This window comes from Lissotriton vulgaris, chromosome 4_1 (assembly GCF_964263255.1).
Source record: "Lissotriton vulgaris chromosome 4_1, aLisVul1.2, whole genome shotgun sequence".
NCBI lineage: Eukaryota > Metazoa > Chordata > Amphibia > Caudata > Salamandridae > Lissotriton > Lissotriton vulgaris.
This window is the reverse complement of record NC_141691.1, coordinates 221,484,204-221,499,295: the sequence shown is the minus strand read 5'-3', so window position 1 is coordinate 221,499,295 and position 15,092 is coordinate 221,484,204. Positions and strand designations below refer to the sequence as shown.

Below are 15,092 nucleotides of genomic sequence, written 5' to 3'. Positions count from 1 at the left end.
TTTTTTCAATCCATATACCAGGACGACCTTAATCTTACTCAGAATGACATAATTAGTTGGCTCGAAGGTATCTCTTTCCCATCTTTAACAACGGAACAGTCCTGCTCTTTGGATGGGGAAATAACTATTGCAGAGGTAGAGGAGGCCATAAGGAAAGCAAAGACTGGAAAGGCTGCAGGCACAGATGGTTTGCCAAGTGAAATTTACAAAAAACTCATTACAGTAGTCTCTCCAGTCCTGGTTACTCTTTTTAACCAAATTTTAAGAGAAGGCGAGTTGCCACCCGAATCATGGAATAATGCCTCCATAACCCTCATCCTGAAGCCTGGTAAACCCTCCTCAGACTGCGGTTCATACCGGCCTATCTCTATATTAAACGCCGACTATAAAATCTTTACATCTATACTGGCTACTCGGTTGGGCCGGGTTGCTCCTGATGTCATAGCTCCGAACCAAAAAGGGTTTTTAAAAGGGAGACAGCTTTGTGAGCTTACGTATGAATTACTAGGCTCGATAGATATTGCTATAAAGGAGGCAATCCCTCTGGTTGTCCTCACGTTGGATGCCACCAAGGCTTTCGACAGGGTGAATTGGCTGTACCTGTCGGAGGCCTTGGGAAAGTTCAACGTGGGAGACAGATTTCGGAAAACGATAAATCTTTTATATCGAAGCCTATCAGCTTCATTGTTGATAAATGGAGGCTTGACGGAGCCTTTCATGGTCACGAGAGGAACTAGACAGGGTTGTCCCCTGTCCCCCCTCCTCTTTGATATATATATCGAACCTTTCGCTCAAGCACTAAGAGACAGTATACTCATTAAACCTTTTATTTATGGTGGTTGGGATAAAAAGGTGGCACTATATGCGGACGATATTATGATTTTTTCTACGAATTATGATGAAGCATACCCAGAGATAATCGAACAGGCCCTCAAATTTGGCAAAGTGACAGGGTATGAAATTAACGCCCTAAAGACAGAGTCAATGTCCTGGAATATCAATACAACGGATAATTACGGGACATCCAAAACCCAAATTCGCTATCTGGGGGTGAACATAGTTAAGGATATCAATTCGATTGCTTCTCTTAACTTCAACAAAGTAGCTGCAGAGTGTAGGAAACTTATGAGAGACTGGTCTCATCTTCCGCTCTCTGTCTTAGGTAAAGTAAATTTGGTGAAGATGAGTATCCTACCGAAAGTTTCTTTTTTGTTTAACTCAATTCCACTTTATTTTGAACCAAAATTAATCTCAAAACTACAGAGCGCGATTACTAGCTTCATTTGGAACAGTAAAAGTCCTAGAATCTCGTGGAAAAAAATTAGGCGTCGGAGGGAGAAGGGAGGGCTGGCTGGACCAGACCTTCAAATATACGCATGGGCGTTTCAGTTATCACATACGCGTATGTTGCTTAAAATCCCTACATTAACCGGGATGGGCCCTCTTTTTTCTACATTATTGGAATGTGAAGGAGTAAATCAAGCTGGTTTTTTGTTTAAATTTGGCGACCCCAAATTCTTTAAGAAGATAAAGTTGAAAGTTTTACTAGGGATTGTATCTACTTGGTACAAAGTTAGGCAAGCGATAAAGCTTGGATACTACTCTGCTAAGGCTCCTATATGGAACCAACCCGTTCCCCCCATGTGGACAACAGATGCCCTTAATAATCCGCTAAAAGAAGCTGGCATCTATAGTTGGGATGACTTGTTTGTGGACGGGTCTTTACTTTCATGGGACTATCTAATTAATAAAGTAGGCCCAAGTCTGTCGAGATTTAAATATATCCAGAACTCCAGCTGGTTACAGTCATATAAAGAGCAGCCAACACTAAGCAACAAGCAGCCTATAGGTGGCTACAGCGATTTGGTAACTTGCCTTTTAGACAGCCCAGCGGCAAAGAAAGAAATCTCGCGCTGGTACAATAAAATAATAGATGAAATAGATATCAACTTTCAGCTACCGACAACACTGTGGGCTGAGCTAATGCCAGGCTTGGATGTGGAAGAGCTCTGGACTGCTTCTTGTTCAACGCTTTGGGACTTAGTTAAACCCTCGTGGCTTCGTAGGAACCACCTCTTCACCATACATAGGGCATACTATTCCCCACATAGGTTAACTAAGTTCTCGTTAACAGGACCAGTTCTATGCCCTAGATGTGGGTTAATCGCAGCCTCGGATATACACATGTTTTTAGAATGTCCAATTCTATCGGATTATTGGGAAGCCATCAGGAATAAGTTATCACAATCTTTGGGGGAATATGTCTCTATTGATCTCGCACTTGTTATCTTTGGTCTTAAAAGTAAAACCCGCAATGCAGCAACCAACTTGGTATTTTATTCCATCCTAGCGGCACCCAGGGAGATATGTAGACACTGGAAAGATGCTCAACCGCCCACAGTACACGAATGGCGAACGTCACTCCTTCAAATCTCTAAACTAGATTTAGCCAGTGTAGGAAATCCCAACAGGAGAGCTTTTTGGGCCATAATTGGATAGCAGTGTCAATACCTGTTTTTTTTTTTTTTTTTTTTTTCCCCCAGGTCCTCTGATTATTGTGTGCACTGCCTATCCTAGTTACCATGACTAACAGTCTTGGTGCGAAAGGGGGTCTCGATAATTCGGGCACTATCCACTAAGGCATCGCCTGAAGCAAGTTCATGTTTGGTCTGTGTGTATGTTGCTTACGGGAATTGGTCTTCCTCCTTATCGTTTGAATTCCCGTTCCAGTTATATGCTGAGTTAGCACAGAACACGACCATTCTTCTCTTTGCTCTGTGGTGGTCTTTTCCTTGGTTTTGATAGATTGGAGCTATGCACGCAAATGAGGATAAAAAAAAAATAAAAAAAGACTTTCCTCAGAAATTTCATTGTGCTGTCAGTGGTAATCTCTCTTACAAATGAAACAGTGAGCCATTTAGAAAAGACATCTATGACTACAATCGCAAACCTCTGATTAAAGGGTAGCTCATCCATTGGACCAATAAAATCCAAACATATGCTATGCCAAGATTGATCTGGTACACAAATCTTTCCAAATTGTTGATTTGACACTAACTTTAGTCTTTTTTCTCCTTCTCTACAACTCTCACAATTCTCAACGCAAGATGCAGCATTCGAATCAATAGAAGGCCACCAAAAATTACTTTTTATCCTGCGTTGAGTAAGGGTCTGTCCCAAATGACCCTCATGAGCCAATTTTAGAAGCTTGTGCCTCAACAAACATGGAGGAATGAATCTGTCACCTCTCATTAAAACAACATCACTTGACACAGATAATTCATCTAATATCTTTATGAAAGGTCTCACTCTTGGCTCCACTGTGCTCTCACGCGTAGTGCCCTTCTTCACCATATCGATAACTTTCATGAGCACTAAATCTTTCTCCATACAGGAAATCCACTCCTCCTTCGAGAATGAGCCTTCACCCAAAGAAACTAAATCTTGAACATAAGCTATGTCACTTTCCTCCTTAAAATCACCTGAACATTGATCAGAAACCTCTTCTGCTGCTCGAAGCCTGGACAAACAATCTGCCTGTACATTCCGCCAACCTTGAACAAATGATAATTCAAATTGATAGTCCTGCAACCTTGACGCAAGTCTAGCTAACCTGGGCGAACCCTTACCTGCACCTCCAGGAGCTAAAACATTTATTAGAGGTTTGTGATCCGATCTCAAATGAAACCTAGTACACCAAAGATACGTTCCAAAGTAATGGGTACCCCTACACAGCTGCCAACGCCTCTCTCTCTATGACGGAATAATTCCGTTCTGACACACTCAATGGACGGGAAGCATATGCAACGGCATTTTCTTCATTGCCATGTTTCTCTAACAACACTGCACCCAGACCAATGCCGCTAGCATCAACCATCAATATTGAATTTCTTTTGATATCAAATGGCGTTAACACTTTAGCATCACACAGTTCCTTTTTAATAGCTTCAAAACACATGGTATGTTCATTGTTCCATGAAAACCTCACACCTTTTTTAAGAGACTCCTCAACACAAACGTTTTATCTGAGAAGTCCCTTAAGAACTTCGCATAAAATTCAATGAGCCCCATAAACGATCTTAACTGATCTTTATCTATTGGACAAGAAGCAGACTCAATGGCAGACAATAGATTCTTCTTTGGTTTGATACCATCACTTGTGATGACATACCCTAAATACTCAATCTCTTTTACTAAGGAAGAGCACTTTTCCTTACGTAAAGTCAAACCTGCATCACGAATCCTAGACAGAACAGATCTAAGTATATGGTTATGTTCACTAATAGTGTCTCCAAATATGAGTATATCATCTTGAAAGAATAAGACTTTTTCTAAGCCCTTAAAGATTTCTGTCACCATTCTCTGGAACACACTGGCCACTGAAATTAGGCCAAAAGGTAGCCTTGTAAATTTAAATGTCCCCTCACTAGTGATAAAATATGTCAGGTATTTCGATTCCTCATGGAGACGTATCTGGTGATAAGCACTTTTTAAGTCAAGCCTGCAAAAATATTTTGCACCATTTAATGTTGACACAAGTTCCCCAATGTTCGGTAAGGGAAACACGTCAGCCACAACACACTTGTTTAAAGACCTGAGGTCAACACAGAATCTTATTTTATTATCGGCCTTCTGTGTGATCACCACCGGAGAAACCCAAATTGCTGCCTCAACCGGCTCTATTATACCCCCTTGTAGCATCTCTTCGATAACAGCTTTTACTTCCTTTCTCGCTGCCATGGGTACGCTCCTTGCTCTACGCTGAATTGGAACGCCCCCTTTCTTCAACAAAATTCTGTGTTCGTATCCAATTAGCTCACCCAACTCATCTCTAAACACCTCTTTAGCTTCTGCCAAGATGTCATCAATGCTTAATTCATCAATCACCATTACTTGCTCATTAGCTCTCGGATTTACAATTATGTAAAGATCATATTGATGCACCCAACCTAATATGGATGGACCATCCGCTGACTCATAAACTTTTCCAATAGTAGACCTATTCTTGAATTTAATTTCACTCTCAAAATATCCTAGAAGTTCAATGTTTTCCCCTGGGTACCCCGTGGGAGAGATATCACATTCTTTGAGATCCTTTTCTCCCCACACCTCTCTCAGGACAGAAAATGGAATTATAGTCCATCTTGACCCAGAATCAACCATGAGGCTAATGTTTTTCTCATCAATTATAAAATCTGCCCTCGGTCTCTTTTCCCTCTTCTCTTGACAGAGGTTCACATTCATATCTTCCACAACTAATAATTTGTTTGTGTCTCTTTTAACTATACATTCATATTCGGGAATCGTCGCTATTCTCGACTTCACTGTACTCTTACACATTCTTGCAAAGTGACCAACGTTGCCACACTTCAAACATTCCTTGTTATTAGCAAAACAAAACTTCGCATCTGAACTGTGTGAATTACTGCCACACTTAGAGCATATTCTGTATGAACCTTTGCCTACAAATTTCTTCTTCTCTAAACTGTAACTTTTTTTCCTTACTGCAGCAACCGCACTTTCATCATTACTGTCGCTATCTACCAAGTTCTTTGATGAAACAACAGCAATTTTTTGTTCAGAATTACATTTTTGGAGTTCCCTCGTGTACTTTTCAGACTCCTCAACTACTTTCGCTAGACTTATAGCAGTTTTTAAATCGGGTTTTTTCGCTGCCAACAACCTCTCTTGGATCTTACGATTGTTACAGTGCACGATTAATTGATCTCGAATAAGTTAATCCGTCATTTGTCCAAAGCTGCATTTTACAGATAGTTCCCTTAACCGTGCAACAAAATCGTCTATAGATTCCTCTTCACGTTGTTTGTTTTTATAGAATTTGTACCTATTCATCACTAGGTTCTCTTCTTTTGCAAATCTTATTTCCAGTCTCGCAACTGCCTCTTTAAATTCATCCAATCGAGCCTGACCACCAGCTTGTAAGACTTGCGGAAGATATTTAAATATTCTTTGACCCTCCTTACCTAACGTTGTCATTAAGATCGCTTTTTTCCTTTTTGTTGAAAATTCTTCGCCATCTAATGCCTCAATATAATTGTAAAACATTAATATACAGTCTTCCCATGCTATTACAGGATTACCTGGTTCAGTTAGAAACTAAGGAGGTAGAGCTACATTCACTTGCTGAGCAATATTATGTTAAATACAGTCCACTCTAGTGATAAGAATTATTAACTACAACCTGTAAAGAAATATTTGTTATTGTATAATTGAGAATAAACAGTTACTACGCATGTATTTTCAAATAGTAATCAAACAACTGTAAAGAAAATACTGTTATAAAGTATATACTTTCAAATAACATCAAACTGTATCTTCTCCTTGAAGACAATCCATGAGATTTTGATCCCGTTGTGGATGTTAAGAAAAAGTCACCTCTAAATCAGCTCCTAAAAGGATTTTATTTCCGTTTGCGTCTTCTTTTTCTAAAGTATCTTCCTTATCTGGAATTATTGCCGTCAAATTACGGTGTTTGCCGACTCCGTTTCTTCAGAAACGTTATTTTCCCTTAACCAAGATGGCCGCCGACGTCTAACATCATCGCGTATGTCACGTCTATCTCTGCGTGATCACCGTGAACACCTGACTCCACCGCGTACTCTCACGTCAATTTTGCTGATAACGTGCTCTGCATACTACGTACTCTCCTGACAGCGCTCGTTTTCCTCTCCACGTTCGGATGAGCTACGCAACACAACGGAAGGTTTTGCTCTCGCGTGACTCCACTCGCGCCAGCATTCAAAAGTAAGCACCAGCAGGCCGATTAAATGTTAATGATGGATAACATCATCATATTTTTTTAACAAAATTAACGCGGTAGCTCAAATCCTCACCTGAGTTTCACGGGTGGTCATATGACTTTCCTTCTCAGCGTGGATCCTTTTCTTGATGGATACACTCTCTTCTCTGTAGAATTCAATAAAATCTTCCACTGCAAACATATAATTCTCTCTTTCTGGTCAGCCTTTTTGAACTCTCGCCAAAATGTTGTAAAGTAGATGAAGACACTCCAAGGTTCATTTCAGATAAGAATCTTCTTTTATTGCAATACAGAATAAAGAGGTGTATCTCATCAGCTGACCAGACACCAACTGATCAGACTGGAATATCAGCTGGATGAGATCATACATTAAGAACAGAGAAACATTCTATGCATAGTCATACCAGTGAAACTAAGGAAAGACTATGAATGACTCTAAAAGGTAAAATGCTATTTACAACAGCCCACCTGGTACGTGGAACCACCAACCATATGGGTGAATCCAAAAGAGGAAAGAGTGTTGACCAAAATGTCAGTATCAGGCTCCGATTGATTCTATAAATGGAAGTTGTAGTCACCCAACAGAGTAAAATCTGATTGGTCGGAGAGGATTTCAAAAGTGACTCAATTGCATGAATAAAGGGGGTTCTTCATCCCGGCGGGCGGGATAAAATGACTTCATTTAAATCACAGCGTTTTGGTTAGGTCGACATTGAACAGGAGCGCGTCGAGCTCGAACCAGGCTGGAGAGGAGACAGCAGGGAAGGAGTTGTGATAAATAACCACTATTCCTCCACCCTTCTTGTGGGGTCTGTCCAATCTGAAAATGGCATAATCAGAGGGTACCACAATTGTCATCTTTGGGCCTGATGACTAATCCATCCAAGTTTCAGTGACAAGAACCAAATCATCTTGGTATACATCTAGTAATTTAGAAAATTATAAATGTTGCTTGACCAATGACCTAGCATTTATCAGCACATAGCTAGCCCTCGAGTCCGAGAAAAGCTTTTACTAGACGCTACAGTCACTGATGATGGTCCAACCCTTTCAGCATCCCGATAGTAACCGTCGTATTTCAGGCGGGACAAAAGGAATGAATGATATCTTGAAAGGAGCATTGAACACATCGCAAGTAGAGCAATTTAACGGTGTGACGGCACTACTAAGAAAACCCAGGCCCTGAGAGCAGATTAACATGGAGCGAGGTCGGCCCCAGCGGGGTAAAGGAAGGCACTGGGGGAGGAGGTGGGAAAAGGGCTCCCCAATAGCTGGTTGCAAAACAGGGCCAGTCAGGGAAGAGGAGGCCGGGGGGAGGGGGGTAATAGGGTGAACCAGAGCACCCCTGCAAGAGGAGCTGGTGAGAGACAAAAAACGGAAGCAATAAATAAATAAAATGCTGCGTCAAGTAAACACCTGCGCCGGTAACCAGCTCAGGCAGCTGCTGCGCAGTGTCGAGTGAGCACAATAAAATGTTCAATTCTATAACAGATTTAAATTCCAGGAGCGCAAATAAGCAAATGCATTATTAGCATAGGCAAACATACTGGGCAAACAGCTCCGGGCAGAGTATTAAACCGGTGTTTAGTTTCTGTACAAAGGTCCTCAAACTCCGCTCTCAATAACTATGGGCCCCGAGACAACGAATCTGGAGCTACCCGAGGAGCGGCACGCGGCTGCCGTGCCGGCCGTCTTCATCCTGCAGTATGAGGCGAGCAGAAGAAACTCCCCCAGCGGAAGAACAAAGAAAGAATCCTTTCCTTCCAACGCTCCCTGCCCCGCTTTCAACCCAAGGGACAACAAAAAGGCCCCTGTACCATTTAACACCTATTTCAAGCAGATGGTAAATGCTGGCAGATTTAGGCCCATTAATGCCCCGGGAAGATGGAAAAACGTCCTTTATTGGACCCAGTATTGCCAGGTTCGTCATCGCAGTGGAGGAGCGTTGGCCCACTGCTCCTCGAGCAATGCAAAAAAAAAAAAATGAAAGTAGCAAGGCGCTATCATCACGCTACTATCATTTTTATTTCTCCTTGCGGTATTCGGAGTCAAGTCGGATAGGGCAGGGCTGAGCTCGTCAGAGTGAGGAGCGGTGTGTACTCCCTAAATGCGCATGCCTGTTTCGCTGAGGCATGCGCACTTAGCATGTTCTCCACCAGGATGTGTTGCACAGCCAGGTGGAGAACATTACCTCCTCGTCCAGTCTTCCTCGCCACAGTAATCACACATGAGCCTCTGGCTCCACACAGAACTCCAAGTACAAAAACATCGTTCTAGTCTCCCTCTCCCTCCTCCAATATGGCCCCCAGTGGCTCCAACCAATCCCATAAAGGGACACAGAAGCACCAACACGACCTGTTCTTTTTTTCTGCACTTCTCCGAGTGCTGTGTTCCCTGCTGGTCAGGTGAGTGGGGCTGGGTTCCTGCTTTAGCGGTTCCCTTAGTCCGTTGGTATCTGGTTGGGGGAAAGTAGTGTTTATTTAGCTTTTGCGGTGTATTTTCATTTTTTATTTGCATGTGTACCTGGTTTGATATTTGGTTTTTTTTCCCCCTTCTTCTGCCTATGTGCCACGTGTCCTGCTTAGCGGACGTACGTGGCGTTTATTGGCGGCTGTGTGACTACTGTCTGGACGGGACGCCTTGTGTCCTGTCTGCCGTTTGGTTAATTTCCTTTTCCTGGCCGCGCGTCCTGCTGAGCGGACGTTGCACGGCCGGGGGCGATGTCTGTGGGGGCCGGAGGCTTCCGTGGGCATTTTCTTACCTGCTGCCGGTTGGACGGCATGGTTTGCTGCCTCTTCGCTCTCTGCTTCTTCAGGGGCGCATTCAGGGCTCGGCTCGGCACACTCTCAGTCTGAGGCTGCTTTTTCATAGGTGTGCGCGCAGCTTTTCCGACTGCATTTATTCTTTGAGCATGCATCGAGGAGGGGTTTTGTGCGGTTGCTTAGCAACCTCTGGTCCTTATTTCACCGGGCTGTTCTGCCTTTTGCCTGTGTTTGTTTTGACCCTCGTTCAGGAGGCAGGCGGTCATGGATGTTTCTTCTGAAGGTGCTTCTGATTCTTTGGCCGTGACTTCTGGTTCTGGGGTGCAAATTCCTTCGATGGAAATTTTACAGCAGATGATCAATTCTGCTGTGTCTGCTGCCTTGAGCGGTCAGGTGCCTGTCCCTCCTGCAAAGAAGGCGAGGGTTGATGGCGCTGCTACTACTGCTGATTCTGAGAATGAGGAGGAGGTTGATGTCAGAGGTCGCTTTGTGCAGGGTGCCGACCTAAAGGAGGTGCTGGTTCACACCCGAGTGGTCACTACCGATGCCAGCCTGTTTGCCTCCCAGGACAATGCCCAGATCCGATGCTTTTGCACGATTATGCCTTGCCGGGATGCCTGGAAAGTGGACGCACTTTCGTTCCTTTGGCCGAAGGGTCTGTTGTATGCCTTTCCCCCTGTTCCCCTGATCCCCTGATCCCTGCTGTGTTACGGAAGATCAAGAGGGAGGGGTCCTTTGTGCTTCTGGTTGCTCCTTGTTGGAGCTGTCGCCCTTGGTTTCCCCTTCTATTGGAATTGGCTGTGTCTCCGGGGTGGGCATTGCCGTTCGTTCCTTATCCTCTGCTGGGTCCTCTTCTTCCACTGCCTGTGTTCCGGTCCCTGGGTCTGCGGGCCTGGCTCTTGAGAGGGATTCTCTGATTCGTGAGGGTTGTTCGGTGACTGTGGCTGGGGTCATTCAACAGTCCCGACGGCCTTCTACGCTTAAGTCCTACGAAAGCACTGGGATAATTTTGCTTCTTGGTGTGTTGGTCGGGGGCTGTCATTGGAGTCTTTGGATCCGGCTCGCATTCTGGATTTTCTGAATGATGGGTTTGGGTTGGGCTTGGCCATTTCGACTCTGCGTGCTCAATGGGCAGCCATTCGGGCTTTTCATGTCCTCCCTTTGGTTTCTATTTCTCCATTGGTTGCTAGACTGTTTAAGTCTCTTTCTTTCCAACGACCCCGTCCTATCATGTGTCCACCTCCTTGGGACCTTCCTTTGGTTTTACGTTCCTTGCAGTTGGCTCCTTTCGAACCTTTGGAGTCGGTGGACTTGAAATTTTTGACACTCAAGGTGGTGTTTCTTGTGGCGATTGCTTCTGCCAGGCGTATGGGTGAGTTGGGTGCTTTCCTTCGTTCTGCGCCATTTTTGTTGGTTTTGTCGGATCGTGTGGTCTTGCGCCCTCATCCTACCTTTGTTCCTAAAGTGGATTCTTATTTTCACCGGTCTGCTGAGGTGGTTCTTCCGGTTCTTTGTCCTGATCCGTCCTCGGCTGAGGAATCCCTTTTGCACTTATTGGATGTTCGTCGTGCCTTATTGATTTATTTGTCACGCACGTCTTCCTTTTGTAAAGTGGACAACTTGTTTGTCAATTTTGGTCTGTCACGTCAGGGCCTGAAACCCTCCCTCTCCACGATCAGTCGTTGGATTAAGGAGGCCATTATGTTGGCCTATGCTTCGGTTTCTGAGGTCCCCTCCCTTCCTGTTCAGGGTCGTTCCACCAGATCTGTTGCTGTATCCTGGGCTTCTTTCAAAGGGGTGTCCATGGAGGATGTTTGCAGGGCTGCTACGTGGTCTTCCCCGCATACCTTCATGTCCCATAACCGCCTCCAGGTTGGGGGTGGGGGTTCTGTTTCTTTTGCCTCTTCTGTTTTGTCAGCGGGGGTACCTTGAGAGGTTTTCCTTTTTGTTGCTATACCTCTGTATATTAAAATATGTTTTCACTGCACTGCTGGTGTGGTCTATTTCCTCGTTGATGCACTGATCTGTCAGGAAAAGTGTCTCCCCAGAGCACTCTCAAAGCGTTTCAATAAAGTTCAAAAAAAGTTGCAATGCATGTAGATCATTTTCCAAGTTATTCTTTACTTGTGCATTTTTTTGTGATTCTTCTCATTCTTTACAAGTATTTTAACTCATTGGCCCAATGCATTTCGGGCTGAGCCCTTCCTCAGGGGCCCTGTACAATCCTGAAACATTGATAACAAAGTACAGTTTCAAAAACTAAATCTTTACACTTTTGTGCATTTCATAATTAAACAATGTTTAACATGTGACAACATGCTAGGGGGGCGAAAAATCAGTGTTCGGAATGTTTTCTATGCCAATGTAGCGTTTTTAACAGTGCTCTACGATGTTAAATTGGAAAGTGCACTTAAAGGTGTCTAAACGGTGACTGGGGTCGTCACGATTTTAAATAAAAAGTGCTCGTGGAAAAATCGTGCTGCAAACCTGTTCAGACGAGTCTGCTGGTCGCTCTGTGATAGAAAAAATTTCTGAAAACGAACGAAACGTGACATGCGTTAAAAAAACGGGTCTGCGTGTGGCAGCATATTCTGTCGAATATACTAGCGTGAATGACGCTTACCGAAAACAATAGTCATGAAGATCCGTGATGGAGTCCGGTGTGGATGTTAGAGTTCCGACTTGTTTCCACGTTGGATAATCAAACTCGGGTCGTGGAGCTTCTTAAATGTAAACTAGAAGCTGATAGGGTGCGATGTGCGCGCAGTCACAGTGAATGTGATTGGATGACGCATGGTCACGTGAACGCGTGGTGTTTGCTAGTGTATCTCGGTAATACGAAATGACATGAAGGGAAAAATGTGTGGGGGAATTGAGTGGCTAAGGGTAGAAGTCTAAATGAATACTATACACGTGTGGAATCAGTAACTGAAATAGTGAAACTTGCATATTTCGATAATGGGGAATGGGTCATTCACTACAGATGCAAATAATAGAATAAACATTCAATGCGTGTTCTGTCAGTTAATTTCTGTTAGTATAATTACAAATAACAACTAAATTCTAAACGTTCGTTTAGTCCTCTTGGCGCTGTCGATTACAGTTTGTTGATCCAAAAAAGTTCCCGTCTTAGTAAATGTTGATCATTGTCTCTTCCTGGAAGTAAAGGGACTATTTCTAAAATGCAGAATTTCAGTTGACTGGGGTTATGTTGATGGTCATTAAAATGTACTGCCACAGTGGATTTGTGAGATTTTAGGCGAATGTTGCTACGATGTTCTGTCAACCTGGTCTTTATTTTTCTCGATGTTTTGCCCACGTATGGGAGTCCGCATGGACACTTCAACATATATACGAGGTTGGTACTATCGCATGTGCCGTTGACTCTTAGTTTAATTTTGCTCCCACTAGATGGGTGATTGATTTCATTGGTCTATTTCCTTACATGAAGCTGTTTGCTTTGGTATCGGCTCATGTGTGATTACTGTGGCGAGGAAGACTGGACGAGGAGGTAATGCCCCGGTTACTTACCGGTAATCTTCATTACTCCGAGTCCATGTCTTCCTCGCCACAGTATAGTTTCCCTTCCCTCCCGGCCCTGGTAGTGGCTTCATGTCTGCGGCTTGGTTCTTCAGGTCGTGTTGGTGCTTCTGTGTCCCTTTATGGGATTGGCTGGAGCCACTGGGGGCCATATTGGAGGAGGGAGAGGGAGACTAGAACGATGTTTTTGTACTTGGAGTTCTGTGTGGAGCCAGAGGCTCATGTGTGATTACTGTGGCGAGGAAGACATGGACTCGGAGTAATGAAGATTACCGGTAAGTAACCGGGGCATTCCCAGGCACTGCCTGAGCAGCCAAACAGGCCACTCAGACCAATCTCGACACTGCTCATGCAGCGTTGTAATTGGCTGGGAGAGTCCGGGAGCCTGCTGCATGCCCGAGTGAGGACAAAGGAGAGGTGGCGGCGGCCAAAGGTAAGTATTTTATTATTTATTTTTCTTCCCCCTCTGGCCCACCACCCCGTTCCGAGGCAGCCACCGCTGGGTTCAAGTTGCTTTCCATCCTATGAGAACAACTGATAATGACGTAATCCAGATTAAGTCACGGTGAGCTACCTGCCGGAACCAATAATTCCGACCAAGATGTCCCCCTGCAGAGTTAACGAGAAGCACTGTGTAGGGAAATCTCATTACTAAGAATAATATTTAAATTAAAGTATGAACGGAGGCCATTGTATAATGTGCTATTAGTTGATCAGATGTATTTTCTTCTTCCCTTTCAGGTTAATTACACATCTCCTTTGGTGGCGCTGCATTTTACGGAAGTGAGGAACAATCGTCAAATAACCGTCCAATGTAAGCTAAACGGCAAGGACATTATAAACGACAACAACAACGACCGTTTCCTTGGCAGAATCATCTTCACATTGGAAATAGGAATTTAGGAGACATGAACATTTACCAGAAAATATACCGCCTGTTCTTGTCGTGTTAAATGGCGGACCTTTTAAGATGGCTGGAAGTCTGCATGGCCAACCTGCCTGGAAAATATATTCGGTGTATGAAACCTATCAGTGAGTTTAAACTGAGACCCCAGATGCGTGAAGGTGATCTGAACGATGAAACTGAAGATATTATCTCAACGACACCAGTGCAGTAAAAGGGATATTTGAAGAAGGTAGAAATATATGGAGATGAATTCTCAAATGAGTAAATCTGTTACGTTAAGACATTGCTTGGACGTAGAATTACTCCTTTTGGAATTCACCAACAGTCTCCATGTTGTGCTTGAAAACCTACAGCAGTCACAAGTTTACAGATGGCAGAAGTTGCAGATATCCGGACCTTCTCCACAAAAACCTTCGTTGCTTTTCAGTTTTGACAATGCAGGGGGTCTTCTGCTGCACAGTGACTGGTTTCCCTTTGCTGCACCCTTGAACATTTTTAACAATACAAGAGTGGTTGGCATCGCATTTGTTGAATGGTTTTTAAGTAAAGGGTAAATGATAAAAATCTTTACATGGAAACTTTTTCATGTGTGGAAGACCCTCATCTTACATCCTAACAAATTTATGAGGTCTTCTGATTTACCTTCAAAAGATGGAAAACATTTACTGCTGCCCTTGTTAGAAGTAGATTTCCATGAAGTAAGAGGTTGTGAGGAGCTGTGAATACCCACAAAATGTATATGTTTGTGAGCACATGCCTGCTCCCCAGGTCTGTCAGTATGTTTACTCACAAGAATTTCTTTTTCCTCATGGTTACGTTTAGTAACAAAAATAAATAAACATTGAAAATGTTTGAATAATGTAACCTTAACAATTTCACAGACAAAAGTACTAACCCATTTCTCTATGTAAAATGTATGCATCAGGAGACATTCTGTGAAGAGTAGAGGCTTACAGGGTAAGCTGTCCACCACTCCACTCACTAACCAGTCATATTACACTGTCTACTGCCAGTTGTATTGTCAATGTCAGGGTTCAAAATGGTAATCATAGTATATTATTGATTACCGGGGTATATTTAGTGTCATGATTTTGTGTTGTGT

At 43.5% G+C, this 15,092-nt stretch overlaps 1 protein-coding gene across 1 annotated transcript in view; it reads left to right on the top strand.

The window, feature by feature from the left end:
• Positions 1–14,840, top strand: part of ATP1B4 (ATPase Na+/K+ transporting family member beta 4) — a 217,156-nt gene extending 202,316 nt beyond the window's left edge. The window contains exon 9 of the mRNA XM_086918519.1: positions 13,825–14,840. Coding sequence (XP_086774645.1) covers positions 13,825–13,986 — 162 coding nt within the window. The 3' untranslated portion in view covers positions 13,987–14,840. The remainder of the gene's footprint in view (positions 1–13,824) is intronic.
• Positions 14,841–15,092: the final 252 nt, after the last annotated feature.